The 27,933-nt window shown below is 44.3% G+C and overlaps 2 protein-coding genes across 7 annotated transcripts; both read left to right on the top strand.

The window, feature by feature from the left end:
• Nucleotides 1–129: 129 nt before the first annotated feature.
• LOC146562335 (dynamin-1-like protein) lies at nt 130–13,423 on the top strand. 5 transcript variants are annotated; one of them, XM_085294008.1, is made up of 18 exons: nt 130–160; nt 743–862; nt 2,223–2,364; nt 2,603–2,641; nt 2,838–2,884; nt 2,984–3,055; nt 3,150–3,236; nt 3,344–3,506; nt 3,824–3,944; nt 4,038–4,376; nt 6,251–6,371; nt 6,483–6,638; nt 6,749–6,838; nt 6,934–7,032; nt 7,211–7,327; nt 7,417–7,526; nt 9,933–10,092; nt 10,267–13,423. In XM_085294008.1, the coding sequence occupies exons 2-18, from the start codon at nt 761–763 to the stop codon at nt 10,321–10,323; spliced, it is 2,022 nt and encodes a 673-aa protein (XP_085150134.1). In that variant the 5' UTR covers nt 130–160; nt 743–760; the 3' UTR covers nt 10,324–13,423. The 5 variants fall into 5 exon arrangements, with proteins under 5 accessions (XP_085150134.1, XP_085150131.1, XP_085150130.1 ...); XM_085294005.1 differs by having other exon boundaries at nt 147–285; XM_085294004.1 differs by having other exon boundaries at nt 147–290.
• A 712-nt stretch (nt 13,424–14,135) lies between these two features.
• On the top strand, nt 14,136–27,388 carry disp3 (dispatched RND transporter family member 3). Of its 2 annotated transcripts, none has more exons than XM_085293992.1 (22): nt 14,136–14,557; nt 14,796–14,885; nt 18,850–19,845; nt 19,926–20,145; nt 20,228–20,364; nt 20,461–20,595; nt 22,111–22,271; nt 22,461–22,600; nt 22,706–22,797; nt 22,906–23,070; nt 23,412–23,573; nt 23,660–23,806; nt 23,905–24,038; nt 24,133–24,302; nt 24,405–24,535; nt 24,815–24,999; nt 25,115–25,241; nt 25,392–25,537; nt 25,641–25,800; nt 25,912–26,025; nt 26,115–26,287; nt 26,373–27,388. In XM_085293992.1, the coding sequence occupies exons 3-22, from the start codon at nt 18,858–18,860 to the stop codon at nt 26,727–26,729; spliced, it is 4,044 nt and encodes a 1,347-aa protein (XP_085150118.1). In that variant the 5' UTR covers nt 14,136–14,557; nt 14,796–14,885; nt 18,850–18,857; the 3' UTR covers nt 26,730–27,388. The 2 variants fall into 2 exon arrangements, with proteins under 2 accessions (XP_085150118.1, XP_085150119.1); XM_085293993.1 differs by having other exon boundaries at nt 14,504–14,557; nt 22,425–22,600.
• The last annotated feature ends 545 nt before the right edge of the window (nt 27,389–27,933 follow it).

The following is a 27,933-nucleotide window of genomic DNA, read 5'->3' as shown; positions in this document are numbered from 1 at the left end:
TCAGAATATATAAATGTATAAGCAGTGTGGTTTGATTTGAGGTTTCACAAGGCGGGACTTTACATATCAGCCAATCAGATGCTAGGAAACCTCGTGACTCAAATTTTTGACCAATTGGATTGACTGAGTAATACGGTTCCGCCTATGTGATCAACTGACGGTCTGTATCTTTATGCTGCTAATTTTGGATGACATTTCGGGTAGAATGAAGGGTTAACGCGTTGTTTTAATACAAACTATGAAGAACAGGAAACTTGGATAGGAAGGAATATATCTTGAACATTGGTGAGGTCAGCATCGGGTACCGTTTCTTTAGCAGCTAAGCGAGTGTAAGCAGTTAGCTAGCTTATCCATTTCACTTCCTCCCTTTACCCAATAGATTTAGCAAGCTATAGTTGGCACATAACATCGAGTGTCTCGGTTTGTGCTGTCACCACCATTTGTTGCACTGTTAGTCAGACCTGGTTTCATCCCAGTAGTTGACAACTCGTAACCAGTGTTTATCTTAAAATGCCACTTCAAACTGGTGCTTAACCTGGGAGGATTGAGCGTGGTGTTACACCCCTCTCATCAGGACCACTTCTCCCTCTGACGAAGCTATACTGCTTTTGTTTTTTTTTAACTATTTTGAAGTTTGTTTTATCTTTGCTCTGTGTGTGTGTGTGTGTGTGTGTGTGTGTGTGTGTGTGTGTGTGTGTGTGTGTGTTTAATTTATTCATTAAACAAAAAAAACCCAATGTAGCAACCGTCTGTTGGAAGGATGGAAACTCTCATTCCCACCATCAACCGGTTGCAGGAGGTCTTTCTAACACTGGGGGCGGAGATCATACAGTTACCTCAGATAGTCGTGGTTGGATCTCAGGTAGGCTAGGACGCATCTAAAGTACTGTGCAAAAGTCTGAGCTACCCATGATTTCGTTATATTTTGTTTCCAAGCAGCCAGGCTGTCTTCTAATTAAAGTAGTCTTGAACAATAGTTCTTCAGGTTTTCTGAAGGTCTATCAAAGTTCTTCTTTGGAGACTGCCTACTTTTTTCACTCCTTTTCAGTCAAGTCCTTGTACCTGAGCATTTTTACAGAAATGTTTTGTTCATTAAGTTAATTTGTTTATTCCCTAACTCAAAGCCTGAGCAATATAGCAGACAACTAACTTACAGAACATGCTTTGAGGTGTATCTTTGGGCATCTTGTTAGTGAAAATATTTTATTCCCATTTCTTTATCTGTGAAAAAGATCCCAAAAGAGCTGAAAACTTTGTATACATAAAAAAAATATCTACAGCAGATGAACTGCATCTGAAAGTCATGTCCTTAAGAAATAGGGGAAAAAATCCATCAAAGACCTGACACAGAACCTGAGAGATGCATCTGGTCCTTCAGTTGACTATTCACTAAAGTCTCATCAGGGTTGTCAGTGGAAGAGTGGCTGTCAGGTAACCATTCCTAAGGAAAGGAAACCAGGAGAAAACACTGAGGTATCCCAGATTACAAACTGGACTGAAAATCAATGGCAGCAGGTTTTATCGTGTGATGAATCCGTATTTGAAATGTTTGGTTCAAATCATCTACAGAGATGTCAGGAGGGAGGCACTACAGTGAGTGTCTACTGTAAAACCGTGGAAGTTCTATCATGGTTTAGAACTGCATTTTCAGCCAGTGGTCTTATCAAAATTGATTAAATTATGAACACAGAAAAATGCAGTCAGATTTTGATCCTCTATGTAGTGCCATCTGAAAAGCATCTGATTTGCGGTGGCTTCATTTTTCAGGATGATAATGATCCCAGATACACTGCCAATGCAATAAAAGTTTACCTGGATATACAACACACACACAATGGAACACTATCAGGTATGGAGAGGCCAACCCTCAACATAATTGAAGCAGTGTGGTATCATCTTGACAAAACAAAAGGCAGACAACATCCGAAGAAGAGGTTTGAATGTCCTTCATGAAGCCTGGAAAACTAATTCTGAAGGCTGCTTAAAGAATTGACAAAAAAGTTTGCCCAAGAGAGCTTGAAATAAAAAGCTCAATGGTGATGCAGTTTTCTCAAATTTTTATCTATAACATTCCATCAACTGTCATGTATGCTGTAGCTGAAGCTGTAAACTGGGTTCATGTTATTTTTTTTATTATATTCACAATGGCGTATCCACACTGCATGAAAACTTTGCAGATGACTGTATCAGGGTTAAACTGGTCTTATCATGTGTCATAACAGAGCAGTGGAAAGAGCTCTGTGTTGGAGAGCCTGGTTGGACGGGATTTCTTGCCTCGAGGATCAGGAATAGTCACAAGACGACCCCTGGTGTTGCAGCTTGTTAATGTCCCCCCATTGCAGGAGAGGCTGAAGATCGAGAACGGTAAACAAACACAAATCTGTCACTGTTATATTCCTTTAAAAAAAACAAAGTCAAGTTTAGGAAGTTAGGGTATGCAGAAGAATGAGGAGAATAGAGTAACAGAAGGTTGTTATTAAAGTGTATACTGCATGGAGTAGTTAACGTGCACCTTTTCTCACTGTTTTTAACTGCTATTCCTTTTATGGTCTTGCTTTGCTAACACTCTCTTTCTTCCTCTTCTCCTTCACTGGCTTTTCAGGAAATGGGATTAAGCAAAATGCCCAAAACAGCTACCCAGGTCTCTCTACACTTGATCTGCATGCACTTGTCTTTGTTTAACTTCTTCATTTCTTTTCTGACATTTTCTTCAGCCTGATCTTTCTGCGTCTAGTATGAACACAAGTGGCTTTGTCTTATATTCAAATTAGCATAATGTCTCTTCAAAGTCTTAGTTTTATCTGTGTTAAAATTCACACTTACTCCTATTTGTTCAGGTCTCAAAGCTGAAGAATGGGGTACATTTCTGCACTGCAAGAATCAGGTTTGTTTATCTTAGGCATTCAAATAATATGTACACTGCTTTGGTTCTGTATTGTGTGCTAGGATTATGTGATGTGTAATTTTCTCACTCTTTTAATAGATCTTCACAGATTTTCAGGAAATTCGTCGGGAAATTGAAGCAGAGACTGAACGAGGTTCAGGCGACAATAAAGTGAGAAGAACACTTTGATGTGCGCTCAGTAATGCTGCAGGTTCAGCTGTTTCCACTGGATTCATTATTTTCTTTCTCTGTTTTTCATATCCAGGGGATCAGTCCTGAGCCCATATATCTGAAGATTTTCTCTCCAAAAGTTCTTAATCTCACTCTGGTTGATTTACCTGGAATTACTAAGGTAGATTCAGCCTCTTGACGGGGATGCTGACTGGATATGATTTATGCAAACACAGTGACGTTAGATAATCATTAATAATGATCGAATGTGTGCTGTGGTTGTCTTAGGTTCCTGTTGGGGACCAGCCAAAGGACATCGAGGCTCAAGTGCAAGAGATGATCTTGTCCTTTATCTCCAATCTAAACTGCCTTATCCTCGCAGTGTCCCCTGCCAACTCTGACTTGGCCACATCTGATGCACTAAAATTGGCTCGTGAGGTTGATACAGATGGTAAGACATTATTTATACAGGGTTTTTTTTTTTTCCTCAGAATTTATCTTAATTTTCTCTCTCTCTCTCTGTGTTTACTCCATGACGTGCTTCATTTTTAAATTGTTACATAACATGCTTTCATTTTTAAATTATCAAATGCGTCGAAAGAAGTAATTTCATGCTACTGATATAGCCTGTCTTTACAGTTTAAAAACCTTGCTGACAGGAAAATGAATGTTCATGTGCTCCCTTTGGCTGTGGTGATAAAGAGAATGATTAAATGGGGGAACCGTTCACCCTGAATGATCTGTGAATGTTGTGTTGGTGTCTGTCAGGCCGTCGAACACTGCTGGTGGTCAGTAAGCTGGACCTGATGGATGCAGGAACCGATGCGCTGGAGGTCCTTCTGGGTCGAGTCATTCCAGTCAGGCTTGGGATTATCGGGGTGGTTAACAGGTTTGGAAGAAACAAACTTGCTTGTTGATCTATAATTAAAAGTATTAATATTCTGATTATCTTACTGAACTCGCTGTTTTCTTCTTGTTGTAGGAGCCAGCATGACATAAATACTCAGAAAAGCCTGGAGGACTCAATGAAGGATGAGCAGGCTTTCTTGCAGCGCCACTATCCCTCGCTAGTGTCTCGTGCTGGCTCTCGCTATCTGGCCAAAACTCTCAGCAGGCTGCTCATGCACCACATCCGGGACTGCTTGCCAGACCTCAAAACCCGAGTGACTGTGCTGAGTGCCCAGTACCAGGCAAGACTCAACAGCTACGGACAGCCCGTAGAGGATCACAGTGCCACCCTGCTACAGATAGTCACCAAGTTTGCCAGCGATTATTGCAACACCATAGAGGGAACAGCCAGGCACATACAAACCTCAGAGCTGTGAGTCTGACCACACTCTAGTGGCACCTGGTGGAGCTTTTGTTTTCTGATTTAGTGAAATGCCTTAACTCTTCTGCTCAACACAGCAGTTGTTGCACAAATCTGCATTTTAACTTACTTTGATGAGCGTCCCAAAAGGTTGATTCTGTTCATCTGGACGTTTTCAGTGAGAGAAACGTTTCGTCGCTCACTGAAGTGACTTCTTCAGTCTCAGCTGATTGCTGCAGGTTTCCCCAACCTTTTAAACAGGACATTTGCATAATGACTGAAGCTAGCCCACTAACGAACAATGGTCTATGAGGTCAGTTTCTTGATCATTAATATGAAATTGTTATGAACATTGATCAACAGCCACTGATCAAAGACCATTGGTCAATGACAGCTGATCAATGGCCTTGAGTACTATTCACAGAGAGGTGGGGAATGGCTTCAATCACAGCACTGTAAGCTGCTGAAACGTGAAAAATCTACCATTACGCCCCCTCCTCAGCCTTCTTGATATGATGTTCTTCTGCTTCCCTGGCCACTGTATCTGTGGCGATGCTGTTCGCTCTTTGTCGTTGCGTCCTTATGACACACAGTTTGTGCTCCAGTGGGTGATGAGGGTCAAACCTTAAATACTTTACGTTACCCATCAACTTTTAAATGTTCCCCCTTAATAATGGAAATCTCACAGTCTAAGAAGGCGGTCTTTCTTCATAACCTCCATGGTGATCTTGATGTGTTTCTCCACCGAGTTATTGTGATCAGTGAATTGTGGTACGTCCTGAGATTTGATTTTCAACCAGGTGTCATCCACATACCTGTACCAACGACTTGGGGGTGTTCCAGGGTAGGATAACAGAGCCCCGTTTTCCACTTCTTCCATGTACAAGTTGCCCACAGTGGGTGAAACTGGGGAACCTACGGCACACCCATGTTTCTGCTTGTAGTACTGACACTTGTATTTGAAATAGGTGGAATGAAGACACAGTTCCACAAACAAACACACTTGGTCGGTGCTGAGAGTGGTCCTGCTGCTGAGGTTGGGGTCATCCTGTAATCTCTTATGAACTACCTTCACTGCTTCAGTGACTGGAACACAAGTGAAGAGAAACGTAACATCATATGAGACCATTGTTTCATCTGCCTCCATTATGACATCTCTAAGCTTCTCAACAAAATTCAAAGTGTTCTGGATATAGCGTTTAGAGCTGCCTATTAACGGGTTGAGGATCAAAGCCAGAAACTTTGAGATGTTATACGTGACTGAGCAGACAATTGGTCTTAAAGGTACACCCTGTTTTTGTATCTTAGGTAAACCATACAGACTTGGTGTAGTTTCCCCTGGGTGTAGCCTGTGGTATGAGGTCTGGTCAGCAGCATTGTCTTAATCTAAGTGCTTCAGACAATCTATCACCCTCTTCCTGTAACCACTACCTGGGTCTTGTTGTAGGGGTTCATAAGTATTTTTGTCAGTGAGCAGTGACAAAATTTTTCACGACAGTCCTTCTGGTTAAGTGAAACCGTGCACCTACCCTTGTCGACAGAAGGGTCGACAAGGGTAGGTGCACTACCCAGATGAACAGAATCCACTTTTTGGGATTTGCAAACCTGGATGATTGAGACTGCATCGAGACATTTGACGAGCGTCATGAGAGTAATGTCCTCGTGCTAATGTAGGTGTAAACTAAAGTGGTATCAGCATCTTCCGTTGGCACATTCCACTCTGCAGCTTTTACCATTTGATGATTAATTCATTAAAATACATGGGGAGCAAATATTGACCCTTTTTGGTTGACTGCATTTAAGCTTGGCACAGCTAGCATTGCTGACACGCAGGACTGAGACACAGCACTGATATCACAACTTTCACCTTTCTCTTCTTTCTGCAGCTGTGGAGGTGCTCGGATCTGTTACATATTCCACGAGACCTTTGGCCGGACCTTGCAGTCTATCGACCCCCTGGCGGGCCTGACTGATCTCGATATCCTCACTGCTATCCGTAATGCTACTGTAAGCTTCTTCTCGCTTCTGTTTGTGTAGCTCTACTAAATCCTAATTCTAGTCAAGTCTGGAGCTGGTGTGTATTTGTGTTTGTATGTATGTATGATATTTGCCCTGCAGGGCCCACGGCCAGCACTTTTTGTGCCCGAGGTGTCCTTTGAGCTGCTGGTGAAGCGGCAAATTAAGCGTCTAGAGGAGCCCAGTCTGCGCTGCGTGGAGCTGGTTCATGAAGAGCTGCAGCGGATCATCCAGCACTGTTCCTCCTTCAGTACACAGGTGGGACCACAGATCATATTGCACTTTACACATGGTTGAATAAAGAAAATAGTGCCGCAGTAATTATTACAGAACCGTGTTAAAAAACAGCGTGTCTTTGCATTTTTAAGGAGCTTCTTCGATTTCCCAAGCTGCACGATTCCATTGTGGAAGTAGTGACTGGATTATTGCGGAAACGCTTGCCGATTACTAATGAAATGGTAATCCACAGCTTAAGCAAGATCATCATTTTTATATTAATTATATTAGTCATCCCACTGGATGCTTTTTTTTTTGCTTTTTTTTTTACTTTCAGGTCCATCATTTAGTAGCAATAGAGCTTGCCTACATCAACACAAAGCATCCAGACTTCACGGATGCGGCGCAGGTCTCCGCATCTGTCAACAGTCAGCAGGTAGTAGTTTGTTTCTCACTGCAGGGACTTTTTTTCTGCTTGGCTAAACAGCAGACACTGTGCTCTTTAAAAGCTGAAGTGTAATTCATAATTAAATATTAAAACCACTTTCAGAGTTTTTAGTGGAATCCCAGCCTAAAAAAACCCGTCTTTTACCCTCTGAGTTGCTTGTTTTCAGGCAGAGGCTCTTGACGGAGGGAAGCGCTGGAAGAACGAGAAGGTCACGGAAGAAAAGGCTGCAGCTGCAGGCTTTGGGAGCCCCAGCAAAGGCCAGGCCATTAACCTCCTTGACACAGTGAGTAGCGGGATTAGCAGTATGACAAAGCACTGAAGTCATTGCAGATGGTCAGTATTAATATTTTGCTTGGCCCTTCTCTCTGTCAGGCTGTGCCAGTGTCCCGAAAGCTGAGCTCGAGGGAGCAGAGGGACTGTGAGGTCATCCAGCGTCTCATCAAGAGCTACTTCCTCATTGTCCGCAAGAGCATCCAAGACAGGTTTGACTGGCACAAATCCAGAGCACCTCAGGGGACCCTACTTCCCCTTTACATCACGTTCAAAGCTCAGTTGTTGCTATTGATTAGTTCAAATTTGGCACAAACATTCAGTTAGAATAAAGTTGGTCAAAAGTGACATGACCTTACTGAACTCGCAATAATTCATGTGGTAATTATGTTGTCTCTTATAGGACAAAATGATTAATTGAGATCAAAGTTCAGCTTTGCTGTGACAGCATTCTGTAAAACCACTTCTCTGGTTATTATTCAGGAGCTTAAAGGCTTTTATACACTGGACATGTATTTGTTCAAATGTTTTGAGCGTTAAAAATATTTTTTGGGCCGGCAGCATAACTTCGCTTACCAATCAGACCACTGCATTTTCCAGCAAGTGCGCTGTAGGTCCGTGAGTCGTTTGGTACCGGGCCGCGAGAGTTGAGGCTCGGGTGTAAAATTTATGGTTTTTATCGTTAACTCGGTTTCCCTGGGTCTTATGTTACTCTCAGTGTTGTTGGCGCATTTCAGAAGGACGCTGCTAATAAATTTACACAGCTACACAGTGGATTCGTGTTTATTATTATATTTGCAAAATACCACAGTTTTTGTCTTGGTCATTTTATTTTGTTGTATTTATCTGCAACACCTTAAAGGCTGGTCCATGAAGATATTGTCTGAAATTAAACTGGTCTGTGGCGCAAAAATTGTTGGGGACCGCTGTGTTAGACGACAAGTTTGGATCCAAAAACTTTGGGAAATTCTTTGTGTTTTCCGAAAGCGCTCCGTGTGGCCTTAACTCTTAGATAAAAGAGTAGATCATATATCTTGGCCATTTCTGAATTGATGATACTGATCAGTGGTTAACCAAATATCATTAGAGACTTTTACATCAGTAACACAAAAATCTGAAGGCTGTCTGTCTATCTGACCCATTAAAACACTGAGCCTGAACTTTAAATAGTTAACACGCAGCCATGTCACTGTCCATTTCATACCATCAAACATGACATTGCTAAATCCTCCCTCAAGGTCTGAGAGTACTACTGTGACCACTGTGGTTCCCGCGGAGCTGTATTTTGGTGCAGAAGGAGCTCATGCTGATGGATTTTTGCCTGATGATGCTTAATGCGAGTGCTTGTACGATCTGTGTTCAGAGAGCAGTTTCTGATTTATTCCTTAATTCAATTCAATTCAATTCAATTTTATTTATATAGCGCCAAATCACAACAAAAGTCGCCTCAAGGCGCTTCATTTTCCCTTAGGGGAAATGTTCCCTGACTGAAAGTCTGGGTGAAGTGTTCGCTCGTATATAAAATGTTGTCTGCTCCGGTTATATTAAAGTAATGATGCAGTTTAAGTCCATTTACTTGCATTTGCCTGCATGGACTGGTTTTATCTATGGACAGGGGTGGGCTTGGCTCCAACAGGCAGCTTAGCCACTCAGTCAAAAGTTCAGAAAAGTGTGTTCAGGCTTCCTGAACGACAGGCGTACAAGTCTAAATGTCAGCTCAGGTGTAACATTTGTAGCTGTGTTTGTTCAGGTGAGACGTATCGTGATGCTCTTCTTCTCCCAACACTTTTAATGTTAGATCAGTGCTGATATGTATTGGTCAGATGAAAATGTTGTTTTTTAATGAAATCCATCAGATTTTTCCCTCATTTGCATCTTTTCTGCCTGGCCGCAGGGCAGCGAGAGCAAGCGTGCCACTGCGTGCGTGTATTAACTTCACAATTAGATGTGCCTGATGGTGCTGTCAGTGTGGCTCAGGGTTAGCAGCTGTTAACCTTTTATCTTATCAGTTGTTACTTAGATAAAAGAGCTGCATTGAAAGAGCAGTCTAACTACATGAACAAAGGCTTCTTATATAATGAGAGCTTTTATTTTTCCTCTAAAAAAGATGCAGGGGTTATATTTACATGTAAACTAGAGGGTGACACATTTAGTGAGGATATTAGATTTAGTCTCTGTGGATATTAACTCATGCACTGTTTTCCCTACTTTTACTTCAATTACTGTAAGGGGATTAAATATATCAGCATTAGCAATAAGAGTTTTTGTTCTGGGTGTTTTTTTTTGTTTATTTTGTATGTGTCTGTCTTAACTGTGGTGCTCTGTTAGAGAATAAGTGTGCAGATGTTGATTCCTGCAGTGATGTCTGTTCTCATACAGCTGCTACATACATACAAATCAGTGTTTCTTAATATTAGTTTAGTGAAGTTGTTTCTTTTTTTAAATATGAGATTAAGCACAAAATAAATCAGCAGTAATGATCTGAACAGGGACTCAGCTCTAACTCTGGAGTCCCTCGCCCTAGTTTCTAGTCAGACTACAGCTTTCTTGGTTGGTGGAAGCATGCAAATTCAGAATAGTAGCCCTAGTGTAAATATCATCGATCTGTGTGTCTACAGTGTGCCCAAGACAGTGATGCATTTCCTGGTGAACTACGTGAAAGAACATCTGCAGAGTGAGCTGGTGGGTCAGCTTTACAAACAGCCACTGCTCCAGGAGCTGCTCATTGAGTCACAGGACACAGCACAGCAGCGGACTGAGGTTGCTCAAATGCTTGAGGTAAAATTGGATGATGCAATTTGTTCTCTGAATGGGTTCTGAACATCGTGAAACAGCTAGTTGTTTTTCTTTTTCTTTTTTTTCTTTTCTCTGCGGTCTTAATGCCAGCAATTTAACCAGCCTTTCTTTCTTTCTTTCTGTCTTTCTTTCTTTTTTTCTTTCTTTCTTTCTCAGGCGCTTAAAAAAGCCAATAACATCATCTCTGAGATCCGGGAGACTCATCTTTGGTAGCCAGAGGAATGCAACAACTTCTTTTGTGTCAAAGGAGAGCTCTGAGAGTTTGAGAGTGTATGTGAGTTTTCGGCAGTCTGTGTTAATGTGTGGCAGTACCACTGTTTTCTCACGGACCAGTGACCATAGCACATTCAGATCTACTTTTTTTCCTCTCTGGCGGTTGCACTGAACAGCATACCGGAGCTGTTGCTTTTCACTGTGAATGCTGAGAGAGAGAGAGATCAATCACACTCAGGCTGAAAGTGTTATTTAACAGGTAGAATGTGACAAGCATAGCCGCGAACAAAAATTTCCTGCAATACTTTGTGTGAAAACCTTTGATGGGTCATAAGTTTGTTTTCTTTTTTTGTAATGTATGTTGTGTATGGAGTATTTATTTTCTCTGTGTTTATTTTTTTTTTATAAATTTGAAATGTGTTCACACTGCACAGCTCCATGCTTTCCAGGCACGGGCTTCCTCTGAGCCCACTTTAGCAGGTGCTAAAACTATGTTAGATTAGATTTCCTGACTTTAATCTCCTTTGTTGGAGTGCTCAGCAGATATAGAAATAAAGTGAAAATCAAATCAATGCAGACTGCAATGCAACACTAAAGACAGGCTGCAGTCATTTAAAGAAATCACAGGATGACTGCGGATTGTTTTTCCAGCTCCGATGCTAATCAATATCAGGTTTATTTTCCAGTCTCGTTTGCATATGAGCCTATTTTTACTGCCTGCTGTAAACATTCCAGTTTTAGGTGAGCAAACCAAACATGCCCAACATATCCTTCCCTCTGTTTGTGTACGATTTTAGAAGACTGCCACATTGAGCTGGACAGCTTAAGTATAAAGTGTGTATGCACCATAGTGTTAGTCAATTCTTACACTTGAAGTGTGTTTTTATTTTTATTTTATTAACCATTAAAAGAGTACGCTTATTATATTTCAGATCCACATGATAGCACTGAAATTTCCTGTAGCTTCGTTTCCTTCCCCACAAAACCAATTATCCACTTGTTTCCACTGTTAATGCTACAGAGATATAAGCTTGTTCGTATTACTGACCCTTTCCTGCCGCTCAGATAAACTGCCTCCAGGAAAGCGAGACAATTAGAAATGTAGATGAATCCTGCCTGCAGTTGTTTTTTTGTTACATTCCCAACCAGAAACCTCAGTCTTAATTTAACCTGACTCATTTGCCCCTGTGCCAGTCACTGTTTCATTATGTAATATTCATTAATATGTAAAATAATGCATCTCTTCCCGGCTTTCCTCCCCCATTCTCAGGCTCAGATAATAGCCAAAACTAATGTTATCCTAAGAATTAGACTTTTTCAGGAAGACCTGCTTTAAACAGAAAGTTCGCCCCTGATCAAGTATACATGTTCTCCTCCTCGGCCTGCAGTGCTGTTTATCTACTGGATTGTTTTGGTATGAAAGAAGACGGCTCCTACATGACACAGGGCAACCAGAGGTAACTTGAGTCAGAGTTTTCAGGGTCCCCGAAGGTGCCTCTCTTCTTTACCTGGCTAAATTGCTACGGTAACTGATGCTGAACACATGACCCGGTCAGGAGCATGATCTGATCAGTTTCCTTTTAGGATCAGGTGGAAGCACAGTGTTTACACTATTTTATTTTCAGTTTGCTTTCAGTGAAAAAAGTTGTTCCTTGCTGAAGGAATATGTTTTGTATATGCAACTTTTTGAAGCCATACTTTACTAACGCACTGAAGCCCAGCTATAAAGCTGCAGCAGCACAAAGTGTATGTGGCATTGTGACAGGAATTTGCATACATTCGGTTGGTGATGCAGAACGTCTGTGGTCCTAATCTGCTGCTAAGTCTCTTTACACTGCTGGAAATACAGCTAATAGAGTACAAATTAGAAAATGAATTGGTTACATTTGTAGACTATATAATTAATAATTTCACTTTAAGCTGGCGACAAGTGATATCCACAGCTCTTTTATGTACACACCTGTGATGTTTAAGCATATCAGGTTTAAAGTTTATGAGCTCTAACATACAGCTGTCACATTAGAAATAAACAGCAGCACCGAGACCCACCAAATGATAAAATAAGTATATTGGAAGGTACTTCAGGCTGCTCCCTTATTTCCCGAGAGGTCGTCAGAGTGGATGAAACTGTGTGTTTGATTTGGCACCGGATGCCTTTCCTGACATGACCCTCACATTTTATCCAGGCTTGTGACCCTCGCAGGCTGGGTTCCCAGAATTGAACCGAGGATCTATAGGCGAGTGTGTTTACCACTCAGTGTGATTTTGATGATAATGAGTTCATATGATATATATATATCGTCATTACTTTCTCCTCTTATTTGCAACATCGTTACCATTATATTTTACTGCTGTATCTGTCTGTCTGTGTTAGGCATGTGACAGACTAGCTAGGGTGTACTCTCCCTCTCATTATATCACAGCTGAGATTGGCTCCAGTGCCCCTGCAAACCTGAACTGGATAAGTAGAAGAAGATGGATGGATGGATATATGTACTAGCACCACGTCAGATAATGTCACTGTCTGGAATATGAGGTGCTGAGTTTATGTATTTTAAGGAAAAAGAGTCAAATGATGCAGTCACTAACTGACGCTGTGATACCCGTTATCACCAGCTGTTTTTAGGGTTTCTTTTTGTTTGCTTTTTAACCAGTTAATGCAAAGAAAGCTTGGCTGAGTTGAACTTGCTTGATTTTTAGGTACCTTCAGCACCGCAAAGTGAGAGCCATCTAGCCCACTTCTGTTCAAGAGATGGCATCAAATTTCTCCAAAACTGTGCAATTCACTCCAAAATAATCCAAACAGATACACTGTACTTGAGGCCAGAGGGAAACGTGTACACTTTGGGTGGGAAATTTCTCATTAAGGGTACTATTAAACAGTAATTCTGTCTTCACTGTGTTTTTCTGAAAGCCCTGTATACGGTTGCATGTATGGTTCAGTATGCATGTGTCAAGATATGAATGAATGTATATTTTGTATTATTTAAATGTATATTAAGATCATGTGTCAACTGCCTCATGAGTTCTTGCCTGCCAATATTTGTGATAAATGTTGACTAAATGTCATTTGGAGGGTCTCATTAAACCCTATCAAAGGATCCCATGCAGTGAAGTGTGTGTGTCTGGTGTCATAGACAACATGCAGCTCCAACAGTTTTCGTAAAATGTGTTTGTTTGTTTTTTGGTTGTTTGTCCCCCACAGAGCTCTAGCAGTAGATGTGATTGGACTCACTCTTCTTCACTATATTGATCTCGAGCGACTGAAAAAGTCTTTCTTACAGATGTCTCTGTTACAGTTACACCAGCATGATGAAAACAGTGCGCAGCTATGAAGTGTCCTCCAGGATTTCAGCACTTGCGCACTCTTTCCCATTTTTCAAACCTCTCTTCTCTGTTTGACTCCACGATGCCACAGAAAGAGTGAAATTTCACTACAGTTATCTGCTCTCATTTAGATGATGGATTGTCACCTTTTGATGTCAAGGCAATCCAAGTTAAACACGAACAGGGGTTGAGGAGCGAGGTGATGGATGAGTTGAACGTAGCGGTGTGAGGAGAGTGCTGGTCATTAATGTTGGATGAGAGCGAGCGAGGGCACTACAGTCCGGGAGAGTGCAGTACTGGCACAGCAAGGCAAACATGACAGTTGAGATCGGTGCTGAATTTACAGCCTCCACCAAATATTAGAGATGCTGTATAACACAGCAGTCAAACCATTTACAACAGAGGACAGCAGGCTGAGCAGCTTCATTCACTCGGTCGGCGCTGAAGAATGAAAATGAAGCAATAACTAATAAACCCTTTTTCTCAGGTGATTATTTTAAATTGCCTGCACTTTGTCTCCCACTGTAACCAGTTATTCTTATTGCCCTCTTATAGCACACCCCACCTCCCCACCAACTGAGACTAGACTAGACCATACCAACTCTGATGTGATGGGAGGGGGCTTGGCTGCGGTACCGTGACAACTGCATCCTTTGGGTCACCCATAACTAGCTGACTGATGCTTGAATTTTTTTCCGGTGACATTTTTGCAGTGGTATAAAAATCCCCGCGGGCTCGCCAGCCTGTCGCGGGAGGTGCGGAGAGGTTTTCGAGCTGCGTTTCCCTCCTTGTGTCTCATACACTATTGAGCCAGTCAGCAGAGCAGGCTGAACAAAGCCATGGGAGAGAGAGAGAGGAGCTTCTGGGAAGAAATGTCTCTCACTGACTCTGTCGCCTCGACAACCGGGTAAGAAAGGAGGGGAGGGAGAGAAAGGACTGGGGAGCATAAAAGGAGAGGAAAACAACACATTATGAACTGCCGGGGTTAGAGGATTCTTGCAGAGTGAGGGGAGAATAGTGGATTTGTTTTTGTGTGGGTTTCTCTGCTGAGGGCTCCCTTAGTGTGCCTCTTGATGAGTTATTAACTATGACATTAAAACACTAACTGATCATTTCTCTCCCCCCCACATGAGTGCGTGGAGCAGATGAAATTACAGAGCACAAGTTCAGCACATTACAAGTGGACCAAACAGGCCTGATCGCCCCACCTGTAATTTTTGTTTCATCAGCCTCAGGTAAGTCTCTCCCCTGTGTTGCAGATTTCTTTTGCTTTGATGGGATCGCTTATTGTTTTTGTCTGATCTTTTCTTTTTTCTTTAAATTAAATGTGAATATGAGATGCTGATTGCTGAAGAAATGCAGACCATTTAAGCTGTTCATCTAGAAAATAAAAGATAAAGTGCACTAATTGTTTTAGAAAGTTGTACGAAATTGGTTTCATACTGTTATCTATGTCCTCTTATGCTGCCAAGATAGAGGGAAAAAACTACCTCCAGTGTAGTATGAGGCTTTGGTGTTCAGTTTCATTCAGGGGAGGGAGAGAAACTGAATTTTAGATCCCCTGGATGCCTCACACTGTATGCACAGAGCTTTGCGCTTTGCCTTCAGTTTGAGCAGGAATTCAAAGACAATAAGAAAACGAACATCTCTGCTGGGTGCAGATGGACCTTGAGAGTTTGATTTGAAGCACAGATTGAGAGCGTGTATAGAATTGGAGGCACGTCTGCCATAAACACACTGCTGAATGCTCATGCATAAGGAATACATTCATAAAGCACTAGTGGTGAAATCAATGCCCCTTTAAATGAGGTGCTATGCTGGCTGAGCCTACACCAAGCTCAATGTGTGTGGGTCAGCAGGCAGCATGCGATATCCATATTGGATGAGATGAAGAGGAGATAAACTGAGGAAGGTGGAGGGATGTGTGTGTGTGCGTGTGCATGTGTGTGTGTGCGTGTGTGTGTGTGTGTGTGCTATCAGTATTGAAGGTTACAAATCTCTCACCTTTGTGGACAGGATAGGGACGTGAGGGTAAAAAAAAAGGCAGCGAGACTGATGGGAAGAAAAGGGCAAGAGATTGAGGGCAAACAGAGTGCTGAGAGAGATGTTGAGAGTAATGATGATATGTGAAGGGTTCAGGCTCACAGCAAGCTGGGGATTGCTCGGAGCGTACACCTCGCCGGCTTCACATCACCCAGAGAGGTAAAGGAGGGTAATAACACCGACACTGAGCTTATCTGTGTTTTCACGGGAGAGGCCGTGCGTACATTAGGTTTCCAGTTCATCATCCTGGATGCCCTCATCTCGCTGAACACGACATACGAGACAGCTCTGTCCATCACCTACACCTGCTGTGCTTCCAACGAGCTGGCAGGTACAGCACAAACATCACTTGTTGGGAAAAAAAAATGTAAAAGCTACAAAGTTCCCACGTGAGCCTGAACGCAAGTGGAATGTCAAAGGCATCAAAAATTCATTTTCAGACAATTAACACAATTTTACACCTGAAAACCCAGCACGTGCAACTTCACTCCAGGCCTCCTGGTGCATTCACCTGTCTCATTTGTCACAATGTAACTGCATTACAGAAAACCACATCCTCTCCTTTAAGAGCGACGCAGCTTTAATATACACTCAGCCATATGGCAGACTGCTTTTACACCAACATACACTTAAAGCACGATGCCAGTTTATTCTTATTTTTTAATCCACACCTGCGCCGGTGTGGATTAAATCGGGTGCTCTCTCCTATTGATTTTTTTTTTTTAGAAGCGACGTTGAACAGTTCTGGCAGCTTGTAAACACATTAGTTATACCAGGCTGCGTACCGCTCGCAGTGCTTTGCAGATGTACTCCACTCATAATTATTGTACACGAGGCGCAATGTTCCTGGATGCGAAGGAGTGCCAGACTCATCACGAAGAGACGAAAGGATGCGTCCCGGAGGCCGTGGGTAGTTATCTCTCCCTCACTGTACCTGCACGCCGCTGCGAGGCACGTGTAGACAGTAGAGGGATCATAAAAAGCAGGCAGAGCTTGCACTGAGCCTGCCTCACTCTCCTAATTCATTCATACATCCTTAGTTTGAAATCTGCTCGGCTTGTGAGGCTTTTTTACGAAGCGGGCCCTAAGATGCACCTGTAGTGCTGCTGCCCCCCCATAATTATTAACCAGCAGAAATTTCTTTTTGACAGATTTTCAAGGAGCCCACGGTTTGTTTGATGTCTGATGGCTGCGCCGTCTCTTCACCCACTTCCCCGTTTTTCTCTTCTCTCTTCTCTCCCTTTCCCACTCTTCGCATGATATTTCTGCACTTCTCTGTGTGCCTCCTCTCATCTGCTGCTGAGAGCATCACGACCAAAACATGCTTGAGAGGAGAGGGCAGGGGGGCAGAGAGGATTACCAAAATCTAATTGCCAAAATTAGTAGCTGTATTCAATTTCATTTACCCCCCAAGTACAGAATCATATCGAGTTTAATTCTTCGTGTTTTTCAATACAAAATAGTGACGCTTGGACCGAAAACGCATTTGACGAGGAAAAGTCAGCATTCGAGGAAAACAACATAATAGGACTCATTATGGAATAATAGCCCACGATGGCTGCAGATAACGAGTCATAATAAGTTGAAATTACACCAGCAATTTGGAACAAATTATTTTTCCTTGTTATATTAAAAATATATGTCTGTGTTGTTTAAGAGAAAAAGGTCACTGAAAAGAATGATTAGATGGTTTTCTTTTTGTTTAGTGATGCATCCTGAGCTTTTGTCTTAAAAAACAAAAAGCTACCAAACAAACACCATTAATGCGTTTATCCTCTAAAAATGCGGGAAGCTCACATTCACACCGCGCGCCCCATCTGCACTCCCATTAAAAGGGGCAGCGGTGCCCTTGTTCGTGCACTTGGATGACATGGTGCTTAATAAAACAAAGTGTTGTCCATTTTTAAAAGAAGTCCCAAATTTGGCCTTTTTTTCTAAGAACGTGAAATGCAGGGCGGAGCTCTTGCTTTCAACTCCGCAGGTTTTAAGATCTATTGAATGTAAAATCCAGCGTGAAACCATGGTGGATGTTTGAGAACATCAAAAGTGTTTCTCTCAAAGGGCGAGGAACTGGAGGGTAAAGGATTTTAATGATGTGCCCGTTAAATACATCCCCCAGTCTGTGAGCCGGAGTCTGACTGTTGCACGGTGGCCGCACAAGGAGGCTGGCTGTTCCGAGTGGAGCACTCCCTTTATTGCCACCGTGAAATCAACTACGTTTAGATGTAAGAGCACAAACTGTCCCATAAATCAGCACGCCTACAGTTCATTTGGCATCTTAAGGGTTTGCCTTTCAACAGTCTTTCTTCCCTGCTCTCCAACGGGAGGAATCTTTTTTTGCAAATATTGATTAATCCGTGTCATTTGTAAATTACTCTCTTTTATGATGGATTTTTCACTCTAGCTAGAAAGCTGACTACAGCTATCTTTTACACATAATTATGATTCAATGTCTTACCTGGCTGACCTTAAAGCATCGTTCTAAAGAGAATAGATAAATTGCTGCAGTTAGCAGACTCACTGCCACTTGAATGCAAACTGTCTGCAATGTCTTGCCTGAGAGAAAAGAAGCGTAGGGGTGGGGTGGGGGGGAAAGTGACACCTATTGACACGATTAGTCGAAGGCTGCCCATCGCTGGAGATAAACTCTTTATACCCCGCTCACTCTTCTTGTCACTAATTAGACAAGTGAGATGATTTAATTTGGTGCAGGGTGGAAACAACTGCATCGACTGGTCATATGTAGAACCCCACTAGTATACGCTCTCCGGGTGATAATGGCTTGCATGGGCTGGCAGAGAAAAGAATTAAATCACAGCTTTTTAGCCCGTCTCACCCCAAGCTCTTGTGATCAGCATCTTAAAGCAGGACTCGGCCAGCCATTTTCTATTACGAGCCCTTGAGGGGAAGAACAAGAAGGGGGGAAAAGGTCCCCCTCGCTCAATTTTCTCCATGCGAGCAACCAGTGGACGGCCTTTCTCGCCAGCTGCTTCAGGATAGACTTAATTCGCTCGTGTCCTTGCTCTCTGAGCACAACTTTCAAAGTTGCCTTGTCCCCCATTCTGTCGCAGCTGTGCTCATGTTCACCTGACCAAGTGGACAACAGCCATAACGTTAAGTGAGTGATGATCAAGTGGTCTTATGTGTCCCTGACAGGTGCCGCAATGGATGTGGATGATGAGCCGTTGCTGTTTCACACCAGCTGGGGTGGTGGAGAAGAGGAGGAGGAGCTGGAGGAAGAGGATGGAGCAGCACACGCCGCGGAGCAGAGCTGGTCCTCGGGGGATGCTTGGGTTTGTGGACTGTGGAAGGCAGTGGGGTGGGTTTACACGCAACCCTGGGCCAGTGGGGCGGTTTTAGGGGCAGCTGTCCTGCTGCCATGTGCCCTCTTTGCCTACATGCTGCTCTACTGCCCTCCTCTGGACATAGACCTCTCCTACAGTGCCTTTGAGGTTCACAGCCACTTCTCAGCTGAACGTTTTGACGCCCTCGCCATCGCCGTAAAGACTCAGCTGGGGTCGTGGGACAGACGCAGACGAGACATAGATATCATGGAGTCTGAGGCGCTGCGAGAGCTTCTGCTTGAGAAGCTGGGCAGGAAGGAAGTGTTCAATAAGATGGATAATGAGGACACGGGGTCCTCCGCTCCTCAAGGGGACCCTTTACAAGCCAGCGATCATCAGAAGAGAGGAGCAGCAGCAAGCAGAGATGAAAGGACAGCGCCTCATCTGGGTCAGGGGGAAACGGGGACGCATGAAAGCATAAATCCAGGAAAAGGGGAAGAAGAGGCGAGATTAGGGGATGGAAATTCAACTTTTTCCCTCATTAGGAAGCGCAGATTTGTTCCCAATTACTACTTACAGAGCCAGGCTCTGTGGAGGATTGAGCTGGTGTTTGTGGCTCAAGGCAAAGGCGAGCGCAACATCTTCACTCCAGAGCGCCTGCAGACGATACACCAAGTTGAGCGGCTGCTCATGCAGCACCCACAGTTTCATCAGTTCTGCTGGAAGCCTCTGGAGTTACTGAGGGATCTGCCACTGGGGCCGTCCTACTGCTCCCCACCCAGCTCCCTCCTGTCATACCTCTACCCCAGTGAGAGAGGAGGCAAGATCTACTATGATGGCATGGGCCCAGACTTGGCTGATATTAAAGGCAGGTTGAAATTCCAGTTCAAGCTTGAATGACTCCTTGGGGTAGCCCAACTTAACTTTGCTGATTCTCCTCATGTGCAGGTTCTCTGGGCCTGGCCATTACCCACCCGCAGTTTTACTGGTACGTGGATGAGAGTCTGTCCCCGGAGCATCTGTTCTCATCCCTGTTACGCAGTGAAATCCACTTCGGAGCTCCTCTGCCGTCCTACTACTCCCTGCAGGACCGAGCGGATGAGCAGAGAGCACGCTTCAAAAACTTTGTGGTCCAATATGCAGACATCCTGGCCAACCAGTCTACCAGGTCAGTAAAAACTCTCGTATTCACAGGTACTGAATGCTATTGCAAACACTCAAAGTTGTTTTGTCTGTGTGACCTGTTCCAGTCAGGTAAAGGTGCTATATGGGGGAACAGAGCTGTTTGATGACGAGGTGAGACACACCTTCCACAATGACATGATGCTGGCTGTGGTCAGCGGAGCCTGTATTACTGTGCTTGTCTACGTCCTTACCTCCTTTTCTGGTACAGTATCCCCGTATTTCACTTACATCGATGTGTGTACATGTTTCTGTTTGAAGGCGCAGAAATATTTACAAGCTTCTTCTTGTCTCTGCGCAGTCTTTTTGACTTTCTTTGGACTTGCTAGCATCGGACTGAGCTGCCTGATGGCTCTTTTCTTATACCACGTCGTGTTTGGCGTGAGGTACCTGGGCATTCTCAACGGAGTTGCAGCGTTTGTTATTATCGGTATCGGTAAGTCGTTTAAGCAATAGTTTGACATTTTGTAAAACACTTTGTGTTTATGAAGATTGATGCCACTTTGGGGTTTGTAAAATACACTGAACAGCCTTATGACCACCTACCTAATAATGTGTTGGTTCCCCTTTTGATGCCAAAAAAGCCCTGACCCAGCGAGGCATGGATTCCTCTAGACCATGATGTTAGCAGCAAACTCTGTAAGTTGTGCTGTATAGCCTCCATGGATCGGACGTGTTTCACCAGCACATTGGACAGATGCTTGATTGGATTGAAATCTGGGGGCCTTGGAAGCCAGGTCAACACCACAAAATCATGTTTTTGTTCCTCAAACCATTCCTGATCTGTTTTTGCTTTGTGGCATGATGCATTATCCTGCTGAAAGAGGCCACGGCCATTAGGGAATACCGTTTCCATGAAAGGATGTACATGGTCTGCAAGAGTCAGCATGGGCACCCTGACTGGTCTGTTGCTACGCAGCCCCATTTGCAACAAACTGCAATGCACCGTGTATTTTGACACCTTTCTATCAGAGCCACCATTAAGCTTTTAGAGCAATTTGAGCTGCAGTAGCTTCTCTGTTGGATCAGACCACACGGGCCAGTGTTCGCTTCTCATGTTCATCACTGAACCATGGCTGTCCATGACCCTGTTGCTGGTTCACCACTGTTTCTTGGACCATTTTTGATAGATACTGAGCACTGCAGACCGGGAGCACCCCACGATAGCTGCTGTTTTGGAGATGCTCTGGCCAGTCATCTAGCCAGCACACTTTGAAACTCACTCAAATCCTTATGTTTCTTACACATCTACTTAAAGGACCAATGTTCACTTGCTCCCTAATATAACTCGTCCACTAACAGGTGCCATGATGAAGAGATGATCAGTGTTACCACCTGTCAGTGGTTATAATGTTATACGTAATCGTATGTGAAGCTCAAGGCAAGCTTGGCTTAGCTACACCTAAATACAGAATTGAAGAAGAAGCCACAAGCCTGGCTGGGTCTAAAGTTAAAAAAAAAACTGCCTCTCAGAACCACTAAATCTCATTAAAATGTAAAAGTGCCACCTTGTACTTTTACAGGGGATTTAATTACTACTTCTAGTGACTCAGTGGAGTCTTGTCACCAGTTAAGCAAATGGCACAATCCCCCATAAAACCATAATCCCCTCCATATAACATGCTGTAGTAAAGCTGTGTTGTGTGCAGAGTAATTGTACACAATGTATAAGTGTTAATGACTGACTTCACTGTGAAAATTCACTGTATTTCTCTGCGTCTCGTAGGTCCCCATCTAGCTCCCATTTCCAGGCTTTTCACGCTAAACTAACAAGCTGCAGGCTTTAGCTGATTTCGCGCACAAGATGCAAACATAATGACCTTTTTATTTTCTGACTCTCAGCTGTATGTGAATGCTACGTGGAGCTATTGCTCTGAAATGAGGAAAACTACAACTCTTTGTCATGAGTTGTGCTAAGAAGTCCTCCTTTTGTCTACCCTTCATCTCTCAGGGGTGGATGATGTGTTTGTGTTCATCAGCACTTTCAGACAGGCTTCTCATTTGCATCAGCCGCAGCAGCGAATGATCTACACAATTAAAACAGCTGGCCGAGCGACATTTCTGACCTCCTTCACGACTGCGGCCGCTTATGCCGCTAACACCTTCTCTCAGGTAATTATGAAACTGAGAAAGAAAAGAAAATAACAGCGCTTAATAGGACATGTACAGGGTGTATAAATGACTCTCCTACAGTGGGTGAATAGAAGTGCCTCTCTCAGCAGACAACCATTTTTCCCACGATAAGCACAAATTGAATGTTTCAAGGTCCTTTACACTGCGCTTTGTTCACCTGACACTCAGATCCCAGCCGTGCATGACTTCGGCCTATTCATGGCTCTCATCGTCAGCTGCTGCTGGCTTTGGGTGTCTGTCTTGATGCCTGCTGCCCTTTGTATCTGGACACAGTTTGTGGAGCCTCGTGAACATGCCTGGTTGAGCTGGTAAGCTTTTGCTTCCTTACTTTTTGTGCTGCGTGACACCCACCCAGATCTAATCCCCCTCAGCTGTCTCTCTCTCTCTCCCCCTAAACTCTCCACCCCGCGAAGCTGGAAGCTGTTTTCGGGCCTGTCGGCGAACCACAGCCCTTTGTCGGACGAGGATGATGATGTGGCTCTTCTGTCAGTGGAAATGGAGCCAGGTGAGATTATTATCTGCCTAGCATCGGAATGAAGGCTGGCAGGGGGATTGGTTGTAAGAATGTGTCTCGCGGGGCACCTCTGAGGATCTTTTCCTTCGTCTCTGCCAGGCTTCTGCGACACAGACGGCGATGCGGCCATCCTGTCCCTGTCGGTCGAGACACCTCTGTCCCCTCCGGGGCAGCGGCACGTGGGTGTGGTGAGCACCAATCTTCAGTGGGCCTTGAAGCACTTGGTGGCTAAGCCGGTTGTGGAGCGACGGAAAACTGTTCTAGGTGAGATTTAATCTTAACTCAGAACTTGCAAAGACAACATCAATTTATATCCCAAAACTCAGCGGTTGGGGCTTCTAAGATATTGTGTGCAGAGCTCTTAATGTTTGGTTTAGATGTGAGAGTCACCTCAGGCTTAAGTAAGAATTATTGTAGAAATTCTGTAATCTCTGTTTGCCCCGAGGGGATTCTGCCTGTCAGAGTGAGTGCAAAGCATTCTCATGAAGGATTCAACCACACTCTTTGGGAGTGACTGTAATTGATCCTCACTGCTGATCTGTCCCACAACTGTTCTATCAAACCCTCTTTTCTGTCGTTGTTTGTTCATCTCCCTTCTGGCCCAGGTGTCTTTCTCCTGGTTCTGGTCTTCTCAGCTGCCTTCTGTTGTCTCCTGAGGCCGGCCACTCACGCTCCCCTTCTTTTCCGCCAAGATACAAACCTCCAGAGTCTGCTGGCTCTGCGGAGCAACCTCAGCGGCCAAGGCATCTCCTGTCCCATGTGCTCAGGTAAGAGTGGAAGCATAACTCTGTTAACTTCTTAGATCTGGAACGAATATCAAAAGAAAAAAAAAAAAACATGTCGTGTCCTGCAGGTGTGTTCATGGAAAAACCCCACCCACTTCCCACCCATGCTCCCTCGTCTGCATTTTTGTATCCTACACATCAGCAGAGGCCGAGCAGGACAACTCCCACTGCTGCTCCGAGTGGAGTGAAACAGGACTCACTCACTAACCAAACAGGTAAAAACCCAGCACATAAAAAACCCCAAACCCAGCCCTTTTCTCATTTAAGCCCTGTTTCCTGTCTTTAAAATCCTGACCTTTGTACCTTTTTCAAGGCCCTCTTGTGACAGTGTACGTATCAAAGTTAGACCACGGAGCCTCTACAACCATTTACCGCTTCTCCCTTAACGCCAGCATCCCGTCCCCGTGGAAGATGTGCAGCACAGAGCGTGAGGTGTCATCATTCCAGGTGTGAGAGCAGGAAAAAAGCCAACCTGATTATATTGGTAATAATTCGAGTCCCACTAAAGCAGCTTACAACTAATCTTGCTTTATTTGAATAGGCTTTTAATCAGCCCCATGGCAATTACACCGCCAGAATGACAGTGTGTGTTTCCCACGTATACCTCCCGTACGACAGCTGGATGATCACGTCCGGCTCGTGTGATCCTCGTCATGGCTGGACGCCAGATTTTTCCTTTTATGTAGCATCATCCCCACAGCAGCACAGCAGGTGAAGGCACAAAGGAAGAATGTAAAACAGAGACTGAGACAGGCTGTCAGGTTGTTTTAGTGGGGAAATCTGTCATTTTTCAGCTCTGCTTTTTCCCTTTAGGAAGTTGTACTTTGCTCAGTGCCGCCTGAGACCTCATCCCAGCCGCGTGTGTGTCAACCCGCCAGGCTGTGGCATTAGCTCTGGGCCTGATGGACCTTCACGGGGAAGCTTTTATACGTTTTTTCCCAGCGGTGAGCGAGCAAGCATCTCGTGATAAGCATAAAGACTGTTTGTTAGCATCAGGAAAACAGTTCTCACTCCGCATGAGTCACGCTGCACAAATGTCTTTTTCCTGTCATTTAGCTGAGTCTTAACTACAGAGAAAACGCACTGATGTGACTTCTCCTCTTAAAGTGAATCCTCTGGAGAGTTTTTTTTTTTTCTTTTCACAGTGCACCAGTTATGCAGATATTTTTGCCCCGTATAAATAAACGTGGTTGAAAGGGTTTTCTTTGCTTCTATTTTCAAAGATCCCTCATCTGCTGCCAAAACGAAACCATCCAAAACGTTTGGCTTCAATCCGTGCAGCGGCGGTGTGTGCGGCCAACCGGCGGTGCGTCCTCTGGTCGACACCGGAGCCATGGTTTTCCTTGTGTTTGGGATCCTGGGAGTGAACCGAACCGAGCGCAGGGACAACCACGTGATTGGAGATATGGTGATGGTCACACCTGCACCACATGCATCTTAAACTGTCGACTGGAGGAACGCTGCACCGGATTTTAAAAGGACTTTCTCACCGTTGTAAATTTGTTGTTTGATTCTCTCCAAAGGGCAGCATTATACTGGATCCAGACTTTGATATTTTCCAGGAGATGGGGCATCTTTGCAAAATCTGCAAAGCTGTTAGTGCAAACACACAGCTCGTAAAGCCGGGAGGAGCACAGTGCTTGCCGTCAGGTAACATTTGCTTATCTGATGGGAAGGGAAAGTAACTTTTCAAATGTGGGGTTTTTTTGTGGCACAAAAAAGTAGTATAAAGTCAAATCAGCAAGGTTAGGCCTTCTGATTTGACAGCACGCAGGCTAAAAAGTCTGCTGTTCCTCACAGGCAACAAGCTATCTTCCATTCTGCCTCTTCTTCATCCCGAGTGCCACTCTCTCCCTGAACCCAACCTGCTCCCAGGGCAGCTGTCCCATGGAGCGGTGGGAATGCATGGAGGGAAGGTCCGCTGGCTGTCCATGGCCTTCGAATCTGTAAGTCTCTTCATCTCCATGCGACAAACCGCCGTCGGTTTCAGAGTTGCCGCAACGCCTTAATTCTCTCTCTCTCTCTCTCTTCCTCCTCCTCCCTTGTAAGACCACATACAAGGGAAAATCCTCATTTCAGACGTATTCCGATTTCCTGCAGTGGGAGAACTTCATCCAGGAGCAGCTCGCAACTCTCCCGCAGACCTCTTCTCTGCAAAGAGGCTTCCAGACGTGTGAGCACTGGAAGCAGATCTTCATGGAAATCATAGGCAAGTGAGAGGTGGAGCAGATGTCAAAGAGATGCAGTGTTTGTTTTTTCCTTTTCTAAAACTGGAGACAGATAAAAATGCCAAAAGTGCTGCCCTCTGGTCCTGTTGTAGGTGTGGAGAGTGCCCTCTGGAGTCTGCTGCTGTCTCTGGCCATCTGCGTGGCAGCTGTTTCTGTGTTTACTGCACATCCTCTGCTGCTGCTGCCCGTGCTCGTGACCATTCTCGGTAAGAGCCGCACTAACATATTTACATTTGAAAGTGATGTTTTCAAATAACCAAGAGTGCATTTCCCTCATGTTTTTGGTCTTGAATAGGGGTGATCTGTCTGGTAGTGGCGCTCATGTATTGGCTGGGATGGGAGATGGGAGCAGTGGAGGCAATTTCTCTGTCAATACTTGTTGGATCCTCGGTGGATTACTGTCTACACCTGGTGGAGGGATACCTTCTGGCTGGGGAGACCACACCTTCTATGCCTTCTCATAACTTGGTACGCGACTATTCTAATTTCAAATTGACCACAGCGTGTGTTTTTTTAAGAGTCTGCACTTTTTAAATCTCTGTTTTATTCGCAGGAGCCTCAGGCCGAGAGGCAGAGGCGGACTCTGGAGGCAGTGAACCATGTGGGTGTTGCCATAGTGTCCAGCGCTGTCACCACAGCGATCTCCACAGTCCCTCTCTTCTTTTGTGTCATTGTGCCTTTCGCCAAGTTCGGCCAGATTGTGGCCATTAACACGGCCGTCTCCATTTTGTACACCCTGACCGTGACTGTGGCCACGTTGGCCTGCGTGGCCCCGGCCCGCTTCAGCAGACACCCAGGCGCTGTACTCAAGGCCAGCCTGGCTGTGATGGCAGCCGCCTCTTTGGGAGCAGCTCTGTGGTGGGTCGGGGGACAGCTGGGTGCCATGGCCTGGCAGTCACTCACCACATAAACACTACTGATGTCACACAGAGGCGTTCCTCTGTATGCAACCTGTGAGAACTATTTTCTTTCTTCCATGTTTGTGGAACAACGGCTCAGTACACGGTTACATACTTTACAGCACAAAGATGTCAGAGTTATCACAGTTTTTTTTCTTTGTTCTCACTTGTATTGATCAGTGGATTGTTAAGTATAGAGGGGGAAAAAATCCCCACTCTGGGTGTCTCTTTTTAAAATCTAGTGTAACTGAATATGTGACTCATAATAGTAGGTTGATTTCTGATTCACACGAGCTGTTTTTGGTTTGTTTCCCCCCCTTCATCTTCAGCCCTAGATGATGGAGTAATTGTTGGGAAACACTGACTGAGTCACAATTTTCATCTGTGTTACTTATTGAGTTGTGAAGAGTTGCTGACTGTTCTGTGACCTGCTTTTGTGAACACTGACACAGCGCAGCGCTGCGATGTCCGTGAAGACCAGTGTTAATGGTTCACTTTGATACGTGGCCATGTTGTGAAGCATCAGAATGTTTCTTTGGGTTTTTTTTTTTTTTATTCGTCGTTTTGTTTTCTATGTCTCGATTTTGCACTGAATGTGATTTTTCAGCCACATTTGTATCAGAGCTTATGATGTCCCACTGTGGCTGGATTAAAAGTTCTATAAACCAAATTTATACTCTGTTTTTATGTTAAATGTAATGTAAGATGATGTAAATGTCTGCGTATGCTGCTCTTACTCATTCTGAACTGAGCTTTGGATGCTGCCAACACACACACGTTTAGAAGAACTCTCAAAGCCAATATTTAGCACAAGTCACTTTCCTCTTTTGTGACTTCGTTTTATCTCAGATCTTACAAAATGCTTCAAGGTGTCTATTTTTGTCATTGGGTTAAAAGAGACCTTTTATCAGCTCCTCAGGTGTACCCTCCACAAGCCCTCCGCCACACTCACAGCCTCTCACTGTAACCTGCTCGGTTCTCCCACAATTCAGAGCACCACTCAATAGCGTCTCCACTCTGCCCCACAGTGAAGGTGACGGCCATTTGTCAAACCGCACAACGTAACGGTCGGGGGAGAGGGGCCGACTGCAGCAGGAGCAGTAAATTCTGGTTTATGTGCGTGTTGTTACTCGTGGATGTCAAATAAAACAGGTGCAGAAAAGCTCGGGGTCTTTTCTTTTTGTTTTCCTTCCTCCTGCACGGTTATGTAACGGA

This window comes from Mchenga conophoros, linkage group LG12 (assembly GCF_057382185.1).
Source record: "Mchenga conophoros isolate Kocher_MC1m ecotype Shallow Benthic linkage group LG12, M_conophoros_male_GT1.1, whole genome shotgun sequence".
Lineage (NCBI taxonomy): Eukaryota > Metazoa > Chordata > Actinopteri > Cichliformes > Cichlidae > Mchenga > Mchenga conophoros.
The sequence above is the reverse complement of the archived record's forward strand: the minus strand, read 5'-3'. Positions and strand labels throughout refer to the sequence as shown.